This window comes from Macrosteles quadrilineatus, unplaced genomic scaffold, assembly GCF_028750875.1.
Source record: "Macrosteles quadrilineatus isolate MER2022 unplaced genomic scaffold, UCM_ALF_1.0 Scaffold_1__1_contigs__length_201487025, whole genome shotgun sequence".
NCBI classification, from domain to species: Eukaryota; Metazoa; Arthropoda; class Insecta; order Hemiptera; family Cicadellidae; genus Macrosteles; species Macrosteles quadrilineatus.
This window is the reverse complement of record NW_026542594.1, coordinates 99,191,425-99,207,924: the sequence shown is the minus strand read 5'-3', so window position 1 is coordinate 99,207,924 and position 16,500 is coordinate 99,191,425. Positions and strand designations below refer to the sequence as shown.

Below are 16,500 nucleotides of genomic sequence, written 5' to 3'. Positions count from 1 at the left end.
TAGCATCGTAGAGTGAGGGAACGATTTGTGGCAGTAAGATTAATATATCTGTAATACTTAAATGCTATGAGAAGGGAAGGAAACAGGTCCATGATGTAGGAAATGGTGAAGGAAGTAGTAAAGGCTGGCATCGTAGAGTGGGGGGAATCATTTCCCCCGAGCAAAGCTCGGTCCCCAGGCACTGATCACAGTAAGTCTATTTCTTCCAATGGACATTTTTTTAATTTGATCAAGATGGATTACTGAAGGTGTTGGATTGGTGCATAAAATAATCAACAAGTGATGTGAACTTTTCATCTCTATACATGGTAATGTATGTGCACCTAGAGGGTAAAGAATTGAAAAAATTATGTAATGAAACAAAATCCACCCACACCACTAGTTGGTAACTAAACAGTTAAATGGTACTCACTCATGTGTTGGGAATTGCTTATCTTCCCTAGACCCATGTTTCTTCTCTAACAGTTCAGGCCTGTACAGTAAAATAAGAGTTAGTGAGAAAGTTTACAATGAAATAGGCATTACAAACTTAACATCTGATGAATGGGATAGCTTATTAAAAATATTTACATATAACTAACGAGCATAACTGGCTGAAGACTGCATTTGTGACTTATATATATGTAACCCAGATAATGGATCCAGATTTTTAATATCAGCAATTTGTTGGAGAGGATGGTCATACTGAGATTGGTGTCCGAGCAATTTTAAGTCATTGGAGCCAGCGTGCACTAGCCCGAAACATGACCCTGACCATAACTCCCACTTGGTCGGTTACGGCCAATTTTACAATAGGCGTTAATGGAACAGTGCGGGCCCTCGTCGTTCAAGCAAACTCAGAGGACTTTGGAAAGACCCGACTCATCAGCTGTTGCGGCCAAAAATATTGAACACATTGTAATGGCGTGACACTGCCTCCATCTTTTCTCCAACCCAACCAGTAGCGCCGTAGGTGGTCATAGATCAAGCGAACAGTTAGCACTACCTTTGGTGTGGTGTGCAAAATAACTTCTTTTATGATGTCGCAGTTATATTTTGACACAGAGGGTTTTATTATGGCTTCTAAAGAAATGCCTTCTATCGTCAGAAGATTGTGCCAAATGAGGGACGAAGAGGGCAGCTTGGGAGGACAATAATTATCATCAGATGCACCCAGTATAGTTTTCCTACCACACTACAGCAACATCTTCAACATCCATCTTGACACTGAAGCTTGGTTGGTATACATTCCTTGTTGTGGTCTGGTCATGGTCGGGTCGTGCTCTGGCCACATGGTGAACAACAGCAACCGGTCGGGTTGTCTTGGCCCTTATCTCCTTGCAGGATGAAATTCCGTCTCTAACTTATAAGGAAATTTCCTTTAACAGTCTATATTTATTCTATTTGTCTATGTATTTGTCTATGATAAAAGTGACAAAACATTGAAATAAAATAGCGTTCCGAGAGGCTAGCATACCAACACAAGTCAAAGTCACGTCATTATCAGCTTGCATAAATGTGTTATTACAATTTGTCGTACAATTACTTGTAGGAAATTCATGCTATTTTCTTTCAAACATTCTCCCAAATTTAAGTTTTCAATGGTTTTTTTTATAAATGATCTCACTTGTTGACAAAATGTCTAGTAACTACAATGAACTCGAGCTACACCAAGGCAAAGAGAAAAAAAAACTTACACAAAGACGACCAGATAGTTATTCTATGAATAGAAATCAAATAGTGTATAGAATATCAAATGGAGTCATAGACCTACTCACTTATGTTTTCTGTATTTTTCTTTAGAACCAGACTCCTCCAGTTTGGATCTGTAAAAAAATAAACGGTATCAGCAATCTGGCAGTTACTTTCTCCCATTAGCTTGTCAACAACCTTTATCAGGGTAAGTGATGAGAGTAACTATGATAGGTAGAATCACTAAAGTTCCATTTACTTTTGAACCATAATTTTTACAGGAATGGGGGGTTGCACTATTTTTTTTAGAATTACAGTATAAGGACCATAATAGACAAATTTCATTCAAAACAGGTTTTTAAAATAATTTTTTCTGTTTCTTTCATGGGTTTTTATGGGAAAATAGCATAACTTACAACCAAGCAGCAACACAAAATCTGTGTTACACAATGAGAACTGTCAAAGTAGGATTGTTACCACTTTTTTTTTTTTTTTATTTAATAAATAGTTTGTAGGCCTACTGTGTAAATATGCCATTTTTATTTTTTAAGGGTTTAATTCATTAACTTATTGACCTCCTTTTAGCGAATTTCCCATATAGGGAATAAGCTATTACCGTAGGTCTCATGGTAAGACCTAGACCCGGGACCGATTTACTTTTTCGTTTTGAGGTCCCCAGAGGCCAAAAACACCATCCGTTCAAATTCATATATATATATATATTTATATATATATATATATATATATTTATATATGTGTCCGTTAGCGCGATAACTCGAGCAAAATTGATCCGATTTTGATGAATGGTACAAACGTGTAAACCTACATTTATTCGAACGAGTTTGCGAACCAGCATAATCGGACCATGGCATCAGGGGTTTATGGGGGGTTTTATGGGGTAAAAATGGGTTTTTCTAATTTTTGACCCTAAAAACTTTAAATTTCTAAATTTCTCTCTAGACCATTTTGTAGAGCTTAAAAAAACAAATAATTTAGTATATTGAAGAGTTTTTTAATGTTCATTGACTACGGAGAAAATTTAAAAAATTGTAAATTTAAAATTCCCATGTTATTCTTATGGAGAATAAATAAACTGTTCTAGTTTGCTTGTTTATGGATATATTTTAATCAAATTTGGCAATTTGGTTTATTTCATAGTAAGCTATCAATATTTCAATTGAAAAAACACACCTCAACATCTTCCCCGTAGCAGCAAACCTAACTACTAACTAAAATTAATGTTATTTAAATAGGAAATAAATCTGAAAATTTATAGGGAATATTTTAGTAGAAATCAAGCCGGGTAAATGGAAATTCGCTTAGTATGCAGGTTTGCTGCGACGGGGGTATTTTCCATAATATTTATAATTTTTTTGTGTTTTTCCCAAAAATAATGTCTGAGAAACGGAGTTGCCTTTTAGTACTTTTAGTGGATTACTGATCAAGTCAATAACTTGGACAGAAGGAAATCTATGAATAACATTGCAGTTTTGTCTGTACATTCCGTAGAATCCTGCAGTTTTAGGTTATTTTTACTTTTCATAGCCTAAGAAAGCCGAAACGAGTCTCATCTCAATTTCTGTCTGTCTGTCTCTTTGTCATTCTGTCTGTGACATAAAAGATGTGTAAAAAAATAGGTGTTTTCTGAAATGAAACCTAAATAACATTGAATGTAAACAAAAACAAAGTAAATTTACTAAACATAACATATGGTATTTTTTGAAACATAGAGTATGTTAGAAAAGACACAACAATTTTCCCCATTTAAAGTCTTGACCGCAGAATTTGTCTACATGTCGTCTGCATGTTACTCCGTTCTCCAGTTCAACGTTGTAATGTAGATTTCCATCTCTTGATGTAACTTTTCCGAAACTCCATTTTCTCTGACCCTTGTAGTAGTTTCTCACTTGAACACGGTCTCCGACCTTAAATATGCGTGTTATACCTTTAGGTTTGTCTTTTGAGTCCTCGATTCTAGAAGGTACCATAACACTGAGGTATGTTCTTGCTTGTCTGTGTAACATGAGGTAGTATGCCGAGTTTCCTGTTGAGTTTGGTACTTGACGGAGTTGAATTAACACCTTGTGAAGAAATTAGGAGGCTTGGAAGACTAAAAGCACTAAAAAGTTTCTTCAACTCCTTAATAGTCCAATCGGTAGTTGCTGTTTTTCTAGGTATTACCTCTACCCATTTGGAGAAGGCATCAACAACAATGAAAAATTGTTGTCCATTTGTTGGGCCCATGAAGGCCTTCGTGCATTTGTAATTGCTGTGATTTTATCCTTACTTTTGTGGATTCAAATGGCGTCAATAATATGTCCTAAGTATTCAATTTTAGTTTGAACAAATTTGCACTTGTCACGGTTCAACTTCAAATTTTGACTCCTTAGGCCTCTTGCCCACTATACGATTTCTTTCGTACGACAATGTGTCTTACGATATTCTTATCGTATGTGTGGTCCTCGCCCACTTTTATGACACTTTATCGGATAAATGACCAGTTTCTCGGTAGCCCTGGTAGAACGAGTATGTGTTGCGCAATATCTTAAAATGTGGTTCTGTATCAAATAGTAAAACGATGAATCCGTTAACGTGTGGTTGCAATGTGGCTTCTGTGGCGGACAGATTAAGCGATAGCCTAGTGGCCAATATAGGCCTACAGCATTAAAGAAATAATTCTTTTTATGTGTAGATTATTTCTTAAGTTAATGTATTTAAAGACATTTTCAAATTATTTAAGTCCACACATTTTAAAAGTTTTTAAATTTACCATAACTATCATAGGTTTTTGGGATAGTCTGGGGAACAGTTTGTATGTTCAATTTTTTGAATTTGTTTTGAAATATTAATGATTTAATTTTATTAATATAAGCCTCAAAAAGTAATATTTAGATATTAGTGAAACTATTTCACACAATATAATTAGTAGGCCTAGTAATGATTATAAAATATTAAATAATAACCAAACTTACATTGTTTCAATAATTATTTTGGGATATTTACTTATAATTGATGCAGTATACAAACATATTATAAAGAAAAAGAATGAACAAATTGTACAGGGTGAGGCAATGAGAACGCTACAATTTGTTTTACCTGTCACATGTTAATTGTTGCAACAATGAATGATCAGCTGTGCTTAAAACATCAATTAAACTATGCCATTTTAGTAAATATTATGCCTGAGGCTATCACCACTGAGATTTTGATGTGGAAACCTATTTATAAAATAGTGGTTCTTGTGCAAAAACCCAGAGATTGTTTGGACCTTATTCCATCCTTGGTCAACATGGCGCTGTTCCAGATTGGAAAACAACGTTGAACTGGGTAAAATTATTTAGGATAATCGCTTAAACAAAAAAAAAAATAATCGGTGGGTGCCGCAAAACTCTTTGTACACCAGCAAATGTTAAAAGAATATGAGTCCCAGTAACTCAAAGTCCGAAGAGATTTACCAGGAAGCTTTTGTTGTTGAAAGCTTTACGTTTGCTAATTTTTTTGGGAGGGGGGGTGGTTGTTCTAATAAGCTACTTGACGTTCTAGGTTTTTCAAAGTCACACCACAGATTTGCTTGAACCGAAGCTAAGGATAGTCCAAAAACTAAAGTGATTCCTGAAGAAGTGCTGGAGGAGTATTTGATGGAGTTTCAAGTGGCTAAAAAGGAATGTCAAGTAGGACAATCAATTCACTTGTAGGATTTTGTTCTCAAGAAATGGAAAAATGACTTTGTTAAGTTAAAATGGCAAAAGATAAGCTGTGTTTTGGTGTGCAAATAGCACACCAAAACACAGCTTATCTTTTGCCATTTATGCCCTATGGATATAAATAATATCCATAGGGTGAATATTATTGAGTTTGTACTGTTTATAAATTGGGGCGCTTTCATTGCCCCACCCTGTATATATTTTTTACAATTTGTTCATGTTTTCTTAGGAAGATCAAAATTACGCAAAATAATGGTTGAAAAAAACCAAGCGATATATCAAACATTATAATAAAAAAGTATGAATGAATTGTAAAAATATTTATTCACGATAAGGAATACGCAAGAGAATTGTAAAAAAAGGCAGAACCAAGTGATATAACAACTATAATAATGAAGAAGTATGAGTTAATTGTAAAAAGTATATATAGGACTACTGGGGAGAACGCACGACATGCGATAAAAATCGTATCGTGGGCGAGCGCCTATTTGATCGTGTACGCCACAGCGAGTTAGACAGTCGTGCTTACCGTGTTTTGTGATTACCGGCACTCTGGTTGTGTATCTTTAAAACCTCTTGTATCTCTTCCTTATAATAGTCTATAGTATTGTCAGTTTTGGTACAATGAATTTCTGTTTGTTTTGTGCCTAAACATACGCTAGCAATATGCCCTTGTTTGTTGCATTTCTTGCATATTTCTCCGATAAATTTACACTGATGTGCTCTGTGTCTAGGTGATCCACAACCAATAAATTTTGGTTTTGTTTCTGTACCTGCTATCTTGTTGATTTTCTCATTTGAATGAATGTTTTCTTCTATGAATGGCTTTCGTTCTTTGCCAATTCCATGATGGAGGCAAGTTTCACTACATCTTGAAACGATGCAGCAGATATTTCTTGTAATAATTTTGTTCTTATGTCTGAATTGCTAATACCTCTTATAAACTGCATACGTAGTAATGTGTTTGCAATTGATTTCCCACAATTATTACAGTTGAAGTCACAGTCTGAAGATAACTTTTGAAGCTCAAAGGAATATATTTTTACGGTTTCTTCAGATTTTTGTGTTCTTGTCATAAATTTGTGTTGTAAGGCCTAAGTACTAGGTTTAGGGTCTACATAATAGGCATAGGCATTTTACACAATCTTCTCCAGGAAAACGAAAGTACCTATCAAGATCCAAGTCATTTTAATGTATTCACTGGATTGGCGAGAGTGTCTTTAGCCATTAAAATATGGCCTCAGTACTTAGTAAAAAAAAATTACGGACGTTCAAAAATGCAATTTTGTACGATTTTTGTCAAGTTTTCGTCCAATTTTTATCACATAATGATCTATGAAATAACGAACAGCTGTTCGGATCTAGATTATTTTTTCTAGCTGTCACTGATATGTTTACAAATGTTGTTTACAAATACTGCAACCATTTCCGATCACGTTTCGAAGGCAAATCCCATCCAAATGAGATTAAAAACGTTTTTCTTACATAACAGATTTAATTAATCGCAAGTGGAATAATATAGTGTAACCGTAAATGAAATTAAATAACTAGGCATTATCCAGGTCAGGAACCAGATTTTCTTTGTGTATAAAATTATTAGAGTTTTGTCTGTACATTGCTCAGAATCATAAATGTTTAGGTTATTTTTACGTTTTATACAATAAAGAAGCCGAAACAAGTCTAATCTAAATTTCTGTCTGTCTGTCTGTAACACTCAAGATGGCATTTTACACAATCTTCTCCAGGAAAACGAAAGTACCTAACAAGATCCAAGTCATTTTAATGTATTCACTGGATTGGCGAGAGTATCTTTAGCCATTAAAATATGGCCTCAGTACTTAGTAAAAAAAATTACGGACATACAAAAATGCAATTTTGTACGATTTTTTTCAAGTTTTCGTCCAATTTTTATCACATAATGATCTATGAAATGACAAACAGCTGTTCGGATCTGGATTATTTTTTCTAGCTGTCACTGATACGTTTACAAATGTTGTTTACAAATACCGCAACCATTTCCGATCACGTTTCGATGGCAAATCCCATCCAAATGAGATTAAAAACGTTTTTCTTACATATGGGATTTAATTAATCGCAGGTGGAATAATATAGTGTAACCGTTAATGAAATTAAATATCTAGGCATTATCCAGGTCAGGAACCAGATTTTCTTTGTGTATAAAATTGTTCTTGAGTTTTGATAACCAGAAAGAAGACCTTGAATTAGTGTTGTATAGGGCTGGAAAACTTGAATTTATTAATGATCGTCGCCAATAGCTTACAAACAAGGTTTCCACTCATTGACGGCGCTTCAATGGCGGTTGTGTAAAGTGTAAAGTAAAAAATCACAACTGCAGTGAGTGATTGTAACAGAGGTTTACGGATGATGCTAAACTTGCTTTTCCAATGTGTCACTTTCTGTTCCTACTCGCCGTGTGATGCAATCGCTGGACCATACAGCCAATAGGCCCATAGCCCATCTCATGGGTACTTACGCCTACCCAATTATTCATAACAACCTTTTCGACGACGATCCTTGATACCTGTACTTTTCCCTAGAAATAAAATTACAAACGTCCAAAACCTAGCATTGTGTGATTTTGGTCACATTTCCTTCTAATGTTAAAATATATACCAATCATTGTTTAGAGAATGTACGTAATCTATTAAATAACAATACCCCCGCCGCAGCAAACCTGCCGACTAAGCGAATTTCCATTTGTCTGAATTGATTTTCAGTTAAATATATTTTAATAACATTAGGTTTAACGAGTACCTAGGTTTGCTGCTACAAGGAAACTAATAAAGTGTGTTTTTGAGTAAAATATTGATAGCTTAGTACAAAATAAATAAATTTGCCAAGTTTGATCAAAATATATCCATAAACAAGCAAACTACAACATTTGACAATATTCTCCATAAGAATAACATGGAAATTTTAAATTTACAATTTCTTTAATTTTCTCCGTTACCAATAATCGAACAAAAATACTTTTATATACTAAACTAGAGGACCCATGCTGCTCCGCAGCGTTAAAATAATTATTATATCCGAGAAATAATCAAATTTATAATTTTTTATTGAGTAATACGGTATCTTAAGCTTAACTGATTCAAACAATCAATAGCTCAATTTAAATCCTATAATTTACTGATTATTTTGTGTCTAAAACATATAGAAAAACAGGAACAATACTGGAGCTATTGATTTTTAACCATATTAAAACATTAAGAAAAATAATTTTTATATTGGTTATTCACCTTGCATTTGCTTGAAACTCGTCGGATTTGAATAACTTAAATGAAAGCCAGTATTTAACTGAAGGTTCTTAGACTAAAATATATGGGATTATAAATCTATAGCTGGTAAAGGTACATCTTAATTTGAAGTAAGAAATATAAAATAAATCAAATTATGTGTTCTGGTCGTGTAATACTGTAGGTAAATATTTGTAGATGATTGATGGCAAATTTGTGCGTGCATTCGAGACCTCAATCATGATAATCGGTCAGGTAGAAGAGCCAAACGAACTCGGCAAAGAAAAACCAAATTTAACTTCCATAAGAAATACATGGGGAGCAAATTTTCATTTGCGTATACACCGAGTGGGATTATAGATAAATATATGTCGATGCTTGATGGTAAATCTGTGCGTGCATACCTTCAATTTGAGACCTAAATCATGAAAATCGGTCAGGTAGAAGAGCCCAACGAACTCGGCAAAGAAAAGCCAAATTTAACTCCCATAAGAAATACATGTGGAGCAAATTTCGTTTACGTATAAGCCTAGTGGGATTATAGATAAATATATGCCGATGCTTGATGGCAAATCTGTGCGTGCATACCTTCGATTTGAGACCTCAATCATGAAAATCGGTCGGGTAGAAGAGCCAAACGAACTCGGCAAAGAAAAACCAAATTTAACTCCCATAAGAAATACATGGGGAGCAAATTTCGTTTACGTATAAACCGAGTAATACTATAGATAATTATATGCCGATACTTGATGGCAAATTCGTGCGTGCATACCTTCAATTTGAGACCTCAATCATGAAAATCAGTCGGGTAGAAGAGCCCATTGAACACGGCAAAGAAAAGCCAAATTTAACTCCCATAAGAAATACATGGGGAGCAAATTTCGTTTACGTATAAACTGAGTAGGATTATAGATAAATATATGCCGATGCTTGATGGCAAATCTGTGCGTGCATACCTTCAATTTCAGACCTCAATCATAAAAATCGGTCGGGTAGAAGAGCCAAACGAACTCGGCAAAGAAAAACACAATTTTACTCCCATAATAAATACATGGGGAGCAAATTTCGTTTACGTATAAACCGAGTAATACTATAGATAATTTATATGTCGATGCTTGATGGCAAATCTGTGCGTGCATACCTTCAATTTGAGACCTCAATCATGAAAATGAAAATCGGTCGGGTAGAAGAGCCAAACGAACTCGGAAAAGAAAAACCAAATTTTTTTAATATATAAGATTATTTGTTTTTTTAAGCTCTTTAAAAAGGTCTAAAGAGAAATCGGGAAATTTTGTGTTTTGAGGGTCAAAAGTGAGAAAACCCAATTTTTACCCCATAAAACCCCCGTAAAGCCCCGTTCTCATGGTCCGATCGTGCTGGTTCGCGAACTCATTCAAGTTTATCCCGCTTTACACCTTTAAACCAAATTTAATCAAAATCGGACAAAAATTACTCAAGTTATCGCATTCACCGACACACACACACACACATATATATATATATATATAGGCTATATATAAAATAAAAATTGTTTGTATAAGGTTGTTTTTTTTTTTCAAACTGACACCAATAAGTTTATATTAAAAGTTGTTTACGAATAAAGCAATTAATGGGAAATAACTTTGATTGCCGATAACTTTTTACGAGAAAATTCAAAACCAAGAGATCAATAACCTCGGGACTTGATTAACGCATTTAATTGGTCGGACGTAATTCTTAACTGTAAACGTTGGTTTTTGGTACTGGTTCTTCTCCTTAGAACCGTTGGTAGCAGCAAGAATCATTTTTACGTACCAACACATCACTTTAATTTACAGCCGTATTCAATTTAATTGATGTCTTAACTATATAAGTTTTGCATTTTCTGTCTGGATTCCAAAATGTTAGTTTATGCAGAGAAAATGATAACTCATTTAAGTAAAACATTTGTTCAGCAAACCATCATGAATTGTTAACGATTTACGTTGTTTATGTATCAATAGTTTGTGGCCTATTTTGGTAATTTTTATTAAGCTATAAATTACCAATCTAAATTGTCTATAGTACTTCATTTCATATAGTAAGCCGTCATTTCGATAGCATTTCGGGTCATCTTCGGTCCAAGCAAATATAAACTGTTATGATAAAATTTGATGACATTGACAAAGATTTCAAATTCTAATTTTATATGTACTTTTGTTATGCTTAAAACGTAGCAAATTCCCTAATTAAGTTCTGTATTTTTGTGTGTAAGTCTGTTGGTAACGCATTAATGTCCTTATTTCTCAGTGTCACGAAAAAGACGAGCACCTTTGATAATGAAAATCTCAACCCGAATAAAGTGTTAAGTGGTGAGGTTGAGGTAGTACTTTAAATACTTTAAACCATTGTGGGACGTAACTTTCAACTATACGCCTACCTTAGAGCTATGCCTCATAGATCTAGGCCTATAAAGCTTTTTTTTTTTGTTTAATCATTGGATTTAACATATGGACCAACACGATCGGGGTGACATTTAATTGAGAAGCATTTGTTTTGGCTTGAAACTGTCAGATACTGTATTTGCAAAGGTTTATATATAATAGGTTTGCCAGCTCATCTGAAAATATGCAAACCATCTGCTGTTCTTAATATAAGAAGGTTTCACTTGACTACTATAAGCTCCCCGTGCGTAGAACAGGCATATAGCTAGTATATATATATATATATATATATATGTATATATACAGGGTGAGTTTCTACTAAGTGCGTTAATTTTTACCAGTTATTCTACTCACTATAAGGAACAAAAAATGACAAACAAAAATTTTCCATCCCCACCCGTTATGCTGTAATGGCCGATAATGTGAATTCTTAAAATTACCTGTAGTAGCTTCACTAAAACGAGCATAGAAATTAAGCCAATACACGTACAGCATAATATTTTATACCAATGAAAAGAGCGTTAAATTTCCTACAAAATCATTGCAACACCTTTAACATACAACCATATTTTCACCGTTGTTTGTCTCACATAACATAAAAAAAGAAATTTCAAAATTAATTCTTTACAACTTCACAGTGGTTTTACAACTATACATACTAATGTGATGTTTTGTCAAATTAGGTAAAAAAACTTTCCCATTTCATGCCCTTTAAAATGATGTAACCCATAAGGTTATTGCTGCATTAAAAGTTTGAAAAATTAGGTCGAAACCGCGTCAAGGTCAGATTTTTCGGAATCAAAACATTGAACCAAATGTAATACAGTATCTGTTAATTTCTTTGCTATCTTATAATCAGCTGACATCTGATCAGCTGGGTGTTAAACTTTGTTTACAAAACCAGCTGATTGCAATTGTTGGCTTGTAAACATTTAAATTATTAACTATTTCATGAACATACTTGGAAAATATTATAATTGATAAGTGCTATGTTGGTGTTTACCAACAAAGTGTCTTGATATGATTTTATTTTCCGGGTTCTGTTCTCAAATGCAGCTGTAATCTGACTTGAATACAGTCGTCAGTTTCCTAATAGGTGACTTTCAAATGAACGAATATTCATCAGTGTCCATTCAAGTTTCCATGGGCACTAAACATCATTCTGTTGGGAACGTGATACAAGATGTGTATTGTGTATGTGTTTAAGAAGCTGTGTCAGATGTGTTGGGGTGGTTTAAAGACGATCCACGGACAAGAACAATGACAGTTTCTCGTGACTTAGGTATTTCTCAGCTATTGAGAAAGGAAAAATTGCATCGCTACAATTTTACACGAGTACAGATTATTGAACCAAGAGATTGTCTACAGGGACTTCAGTTATGTCGCTCTGTTAGTTGACTTGATCATCATGACTTCCTCAAGTCGATTTTGTGGACAGAAGAGTCCAAGTTTACTCGGGGTTGTATTTACAACATCCATAATGGACATCACTATGCTACATAAAACCCACATGTGATACACCAGTGTCGAAACCAAACAAGATTTAAGTTGAATAGATTACTCTAAGTTGGCCCTTTCATTGATCTTCCATATTCATTAAACTGCTGTCAGTATCTCAACGTCCTTACTGATACTCTACCAAGGCTCATTGAAGACGTCCCGTTGGATGTACGTAAGCGAATAGTTTAGCAAGCATATGGTGCACCTCCCCACTTCAATAATGGGGTGCGAATTTACATTGGAAATACTTTCCCAATGTGGATTGGAAGAGGCGGATCAATTGCTTGGCCACCACAGTCACCAGACTCCAATGGACTACTACGCTTGAGGTTACCTCAAACAGGAAAATTACCGAACACTAGTTCAAACAGCGGATGAGCTAAGAAATCGGACTTAAGCTTCCAACCTTCTTCAAGAGGAGTTAAAATTAAAATTTTAGCAACAGTGAGAAACTTTCGAAAAAGACCATATTTATGACCACATGTATTAGAGCAAAAATGGTGGACATTTTGAAAACTTACTTTGATTTAAAATCTAGAAACCAGACTTTACAGGATTGATTCATTTTGTTTATTTGTACAAATGTATTAACCTAGATTTTTATCAAATTTATTTTGAATTTTTGTCATAGAATTATAAAATAATGAAATAGTTAATAATTTAAATGTTTACAAGCCAACAATTGCAATCAGCTGGTTTTGTAAACACAGTTTAACACCCAGCTGATCAGATGTCAGCTGATTATAAGATAGCAAAGAAATTAACAGATATTGTATTACATTTGGTTCAATGTTTTGATTCGGAAAACTCTGACCTTGACGCGGTTTTGACCTAATATTTAGAACTTTTAATACAGCAATAACCTTATGGGTTACATCATTTTAAAAGGGCATGAAATGGGAAAGTTTTTTACCTAATTTGACAAAACATCACATTAGTATGTATAGTTGTAAAACCACTTTGAAGTTGTAAAGAATTAATTTTGAAACTTCTTTTTTTATGTTATGTGAGACATAAAACGGTGAAAATATGGTTGTATGTTAAAGGTGTTGCAATGGTTTTGTAGGAAATTTAACGTTCTTTTTATTGGTATAAATTATTATGCTGTACGTGTATTGGCTTAATTTCTATGTTCGTTTTAGTGAAGCTACTACAGGTAATTTTAAAAATTCACATAATCGGCCATCACAGCATAACGGGTGGGGATGGAAAATTTTTGTTTGCCATTTTTTGTTCCTTTTAGTGAGTAGAATAACTGGTAAAAATTAACGCACTTAGTAGAAACTCACCCTGTATATATATATATATATCCTAATAATAATAACTCCTAGAATAATAGAAAACATGATTAAGAAAAAACAAATGAAAAAGAAGAACAAAATTGTAACAGAAAAACAAAAGAATGGTTTTATTTGTGTTCCATATAATAGTAAATTCAATAGAGCAATCAAGAAAACACATTCAAAAATTCTAAATTAAATGTAAGTTACTGAAACAAAAACAACGCATTAGAAGTAATTAATAAAAGAGCCAAAAAAGATAACAACCAAGCTGTAACATCAAAATATGAGAACTCTGGTATCTATAAAATTAAATGTTCAGATTGTGAAAAGTATTACATTGGAACTGTATTTGGTCATTTAACTGTAGATATAAAGAACATGTACAAGCGTTTAAATCAAAGAATGTAACTAGTATGAAAATTAATGTAGCAGAGCACATGCTTAATGAGAATCATAAATTCACTAAAATTGAAACAGATATGACAGTTTTGGACTACGGATCAAAAGGCAATAAATTAGATACAAAAGAAGAATATCATATACTAGCTGTTGTACTCGTGCTTTGCAACGGGAAGAGGAAACAAAATAGAAACATTTTAATCTTTATATCGGTTGCATATAATAGTTACATATCCGCTAACGCTTTTAGAAACAAAATTCAACTTTTATGGCCTTAATAGAAACGTTTAAGTTATGACTTTTAAATCTGGTAAGTAGTGGATACCACCATTTTGGTTTTGATTAAATTTAAATCTTGTATAGGCTGATATGAGAAAAACTGACCAAATCTTTGAATAAAACTTTCACGTACGATTTACCTTCATATCTCTTGATTACATATCTTTTTATTTATAATTGACATTTTAAATTTCAATTTTGAAGTTGCAAAAATACTAATTATTAAATTTAAATGGACATTTTTTTAAAATTACACTCTTCTTCATATTAAATCACAAATCCTTCCATCTTTAGTTTCTTCACTGACAATAAATCATTATTAGCAAAACTAACTCAGCTGTTATAAACTTTAGAAATATTGTTGTGCCCTATCAATACAGTCTTTTGAAATATTAAAGAAACTATAGCCTATCAATACTATAAAAAAAATTAAACAAATATTTAGCATTAAAGATAGCAGACAAAACTAATATGATTATCAAAGCGTTGAGGACTAAAAAATGTAATAGCAAATACAGTATATGTTTCATTGCATCTCTGATTCTACTCTATAAAAATATCAACAAACAACTTAATATACAAACCAGTTCTTTTAATCAGTTCCATTGTCCATTGCCTTTAAATTTTCACACTTACCATTAAGTAAACATAGTTACAGATATTTCATTGATTTTAGAAGAAACAAAAGAACACTGTGTATACTGCTAGTTTTATGATATTTTCCTTGGTTTAATTTAATCAGTGGTGTGGCAAAACACAAATAATAAATTTATCAAATAAAGTAAATGTGAACTGAAAGCTATGTTAAGATAAAATAAGAGTATTTTCTATTACCATTAAATTTGATAATTAAATATAGTTAGTTACACATACAGGGTGAATAAAAAGTCAAGACCCCCCCTCTAATATTTTTCCAAGTAAATATACAGAGATATCCTTTTGGCGGTCAAGCAATCTTAGCAGGAAGTTTCATTTTATCATTTTGAAATTTTTGAGTGCCCCCCCAAAAGGGGGGATTTGGGGGGCAACTCAAATATTTTAAATGTAAACCCCCTTCAAGTGACACCTCATTTTGAAGAGTTTACAAAAACTTAAAGAATGGTGAAAACTAGAGGTCGCTATCTCTTCTCTATCCAAAATGGTAGCCCGTCAAATGTTGTGGAAAATCAACGGTAAAATTGTTAATATTGGCTGCCATTTTGGATAGAGAAGAGATAGCGAGCTCTGGTTTTCGCCGTTCTTTAAGTTTTTATAAACACTTCAAAATGAGGTGTCCCTTGAAGGGGGTTTCTATTGAAACATTTTTAGTTGTCCCCCGAATCCCCCCTTTTGGGGGACACTCAAAAATTTTAAATGTAAACCCCCTTCAAGTGACACCTCATTTTGAAGTGTTTACAAAAACTTAAAGAATGGCGAAAACCAGAGCTCGCTATCTCTTCTCTATCCAAAATGGCAGCCAATATTAACAATTTTACCGTTGATTTTCCACAACATTTGACGGGCTACCATTTTGGATAGAGAAGAGATAGCGACCTCTAGTTTTCACCATTCTTTAAGTTTTTGTAAACTCTTCAAAATGAGGTGTCACTTGAAGGGGGTTTACATTTAAAATATTTGAGTTGCCCCCCAAATCCCCCCTTTTGGGGGGACACTCAAAAATTTCAAAATGATAAAATGAAACTTCCTGCTAAGATTGCTCGACCACCTAAAGGATAAATCTGTATATTTACTTGGAAAAATATTAGAGGGGGGGGTCTTGACTTTTTATTCACCCTGTATACAACAGATTTTAAAACACAAAAATAAATGACGTAGGCTACAATTTAGTTATTGATGATATTCTTTAGTTTAATTTAAGCATAGGTTTAGCAAAACACAATAACTAAATTTACCTAAATATACATATAAAAACAATGTGATGTGCAAGTTATGTTAAGTTAATCTAACACATGAAGCAGCTCGAATTTATTTAAAGTATCCTCCAAATTCATACAAAATATCTATA

The 16,500-nt window shown here is 33.5% G+C and overlaps 1 protein-coding gene across 14 annotated transcripts in view; it reads right to left on the bottom strand.

Annotated features, from left to right (window-relative positions):
* The window catches only part of LOC128994679 (coiled-coil domain-containing protein 186-like), a 152,877-nt gene that overhangs the window by 59,679 nt on the left and 76,698 nt on the right, over nt 1-16,500 (bottom strand). For 9 of the 14 annotated variants that reach the window (XM_054419437.1, XM_054419517.1, XM_054419675.1 and 6 more), the window contains 2 exons: nt 1,758-1,805; nt 413-472 (listed from right to left, as the gene is read on the bottom strand). The exons of 3 other annotated variants lie outside the window; for them this stretch is intronic. In XM_054419437.1, coding sequence (XP_054275412.1) covers nt 413-472; nt 1,758-1,805 — 108 coding nt within the window. The remainder of the gene's footprint in view (nt 1-412; nt 473-1,757; nt 1,806-16,500) is intronic. 2 more of the 14 variants (XM_054420056.1, XM_054420284.1) reach the window with 1 other exon arrangement.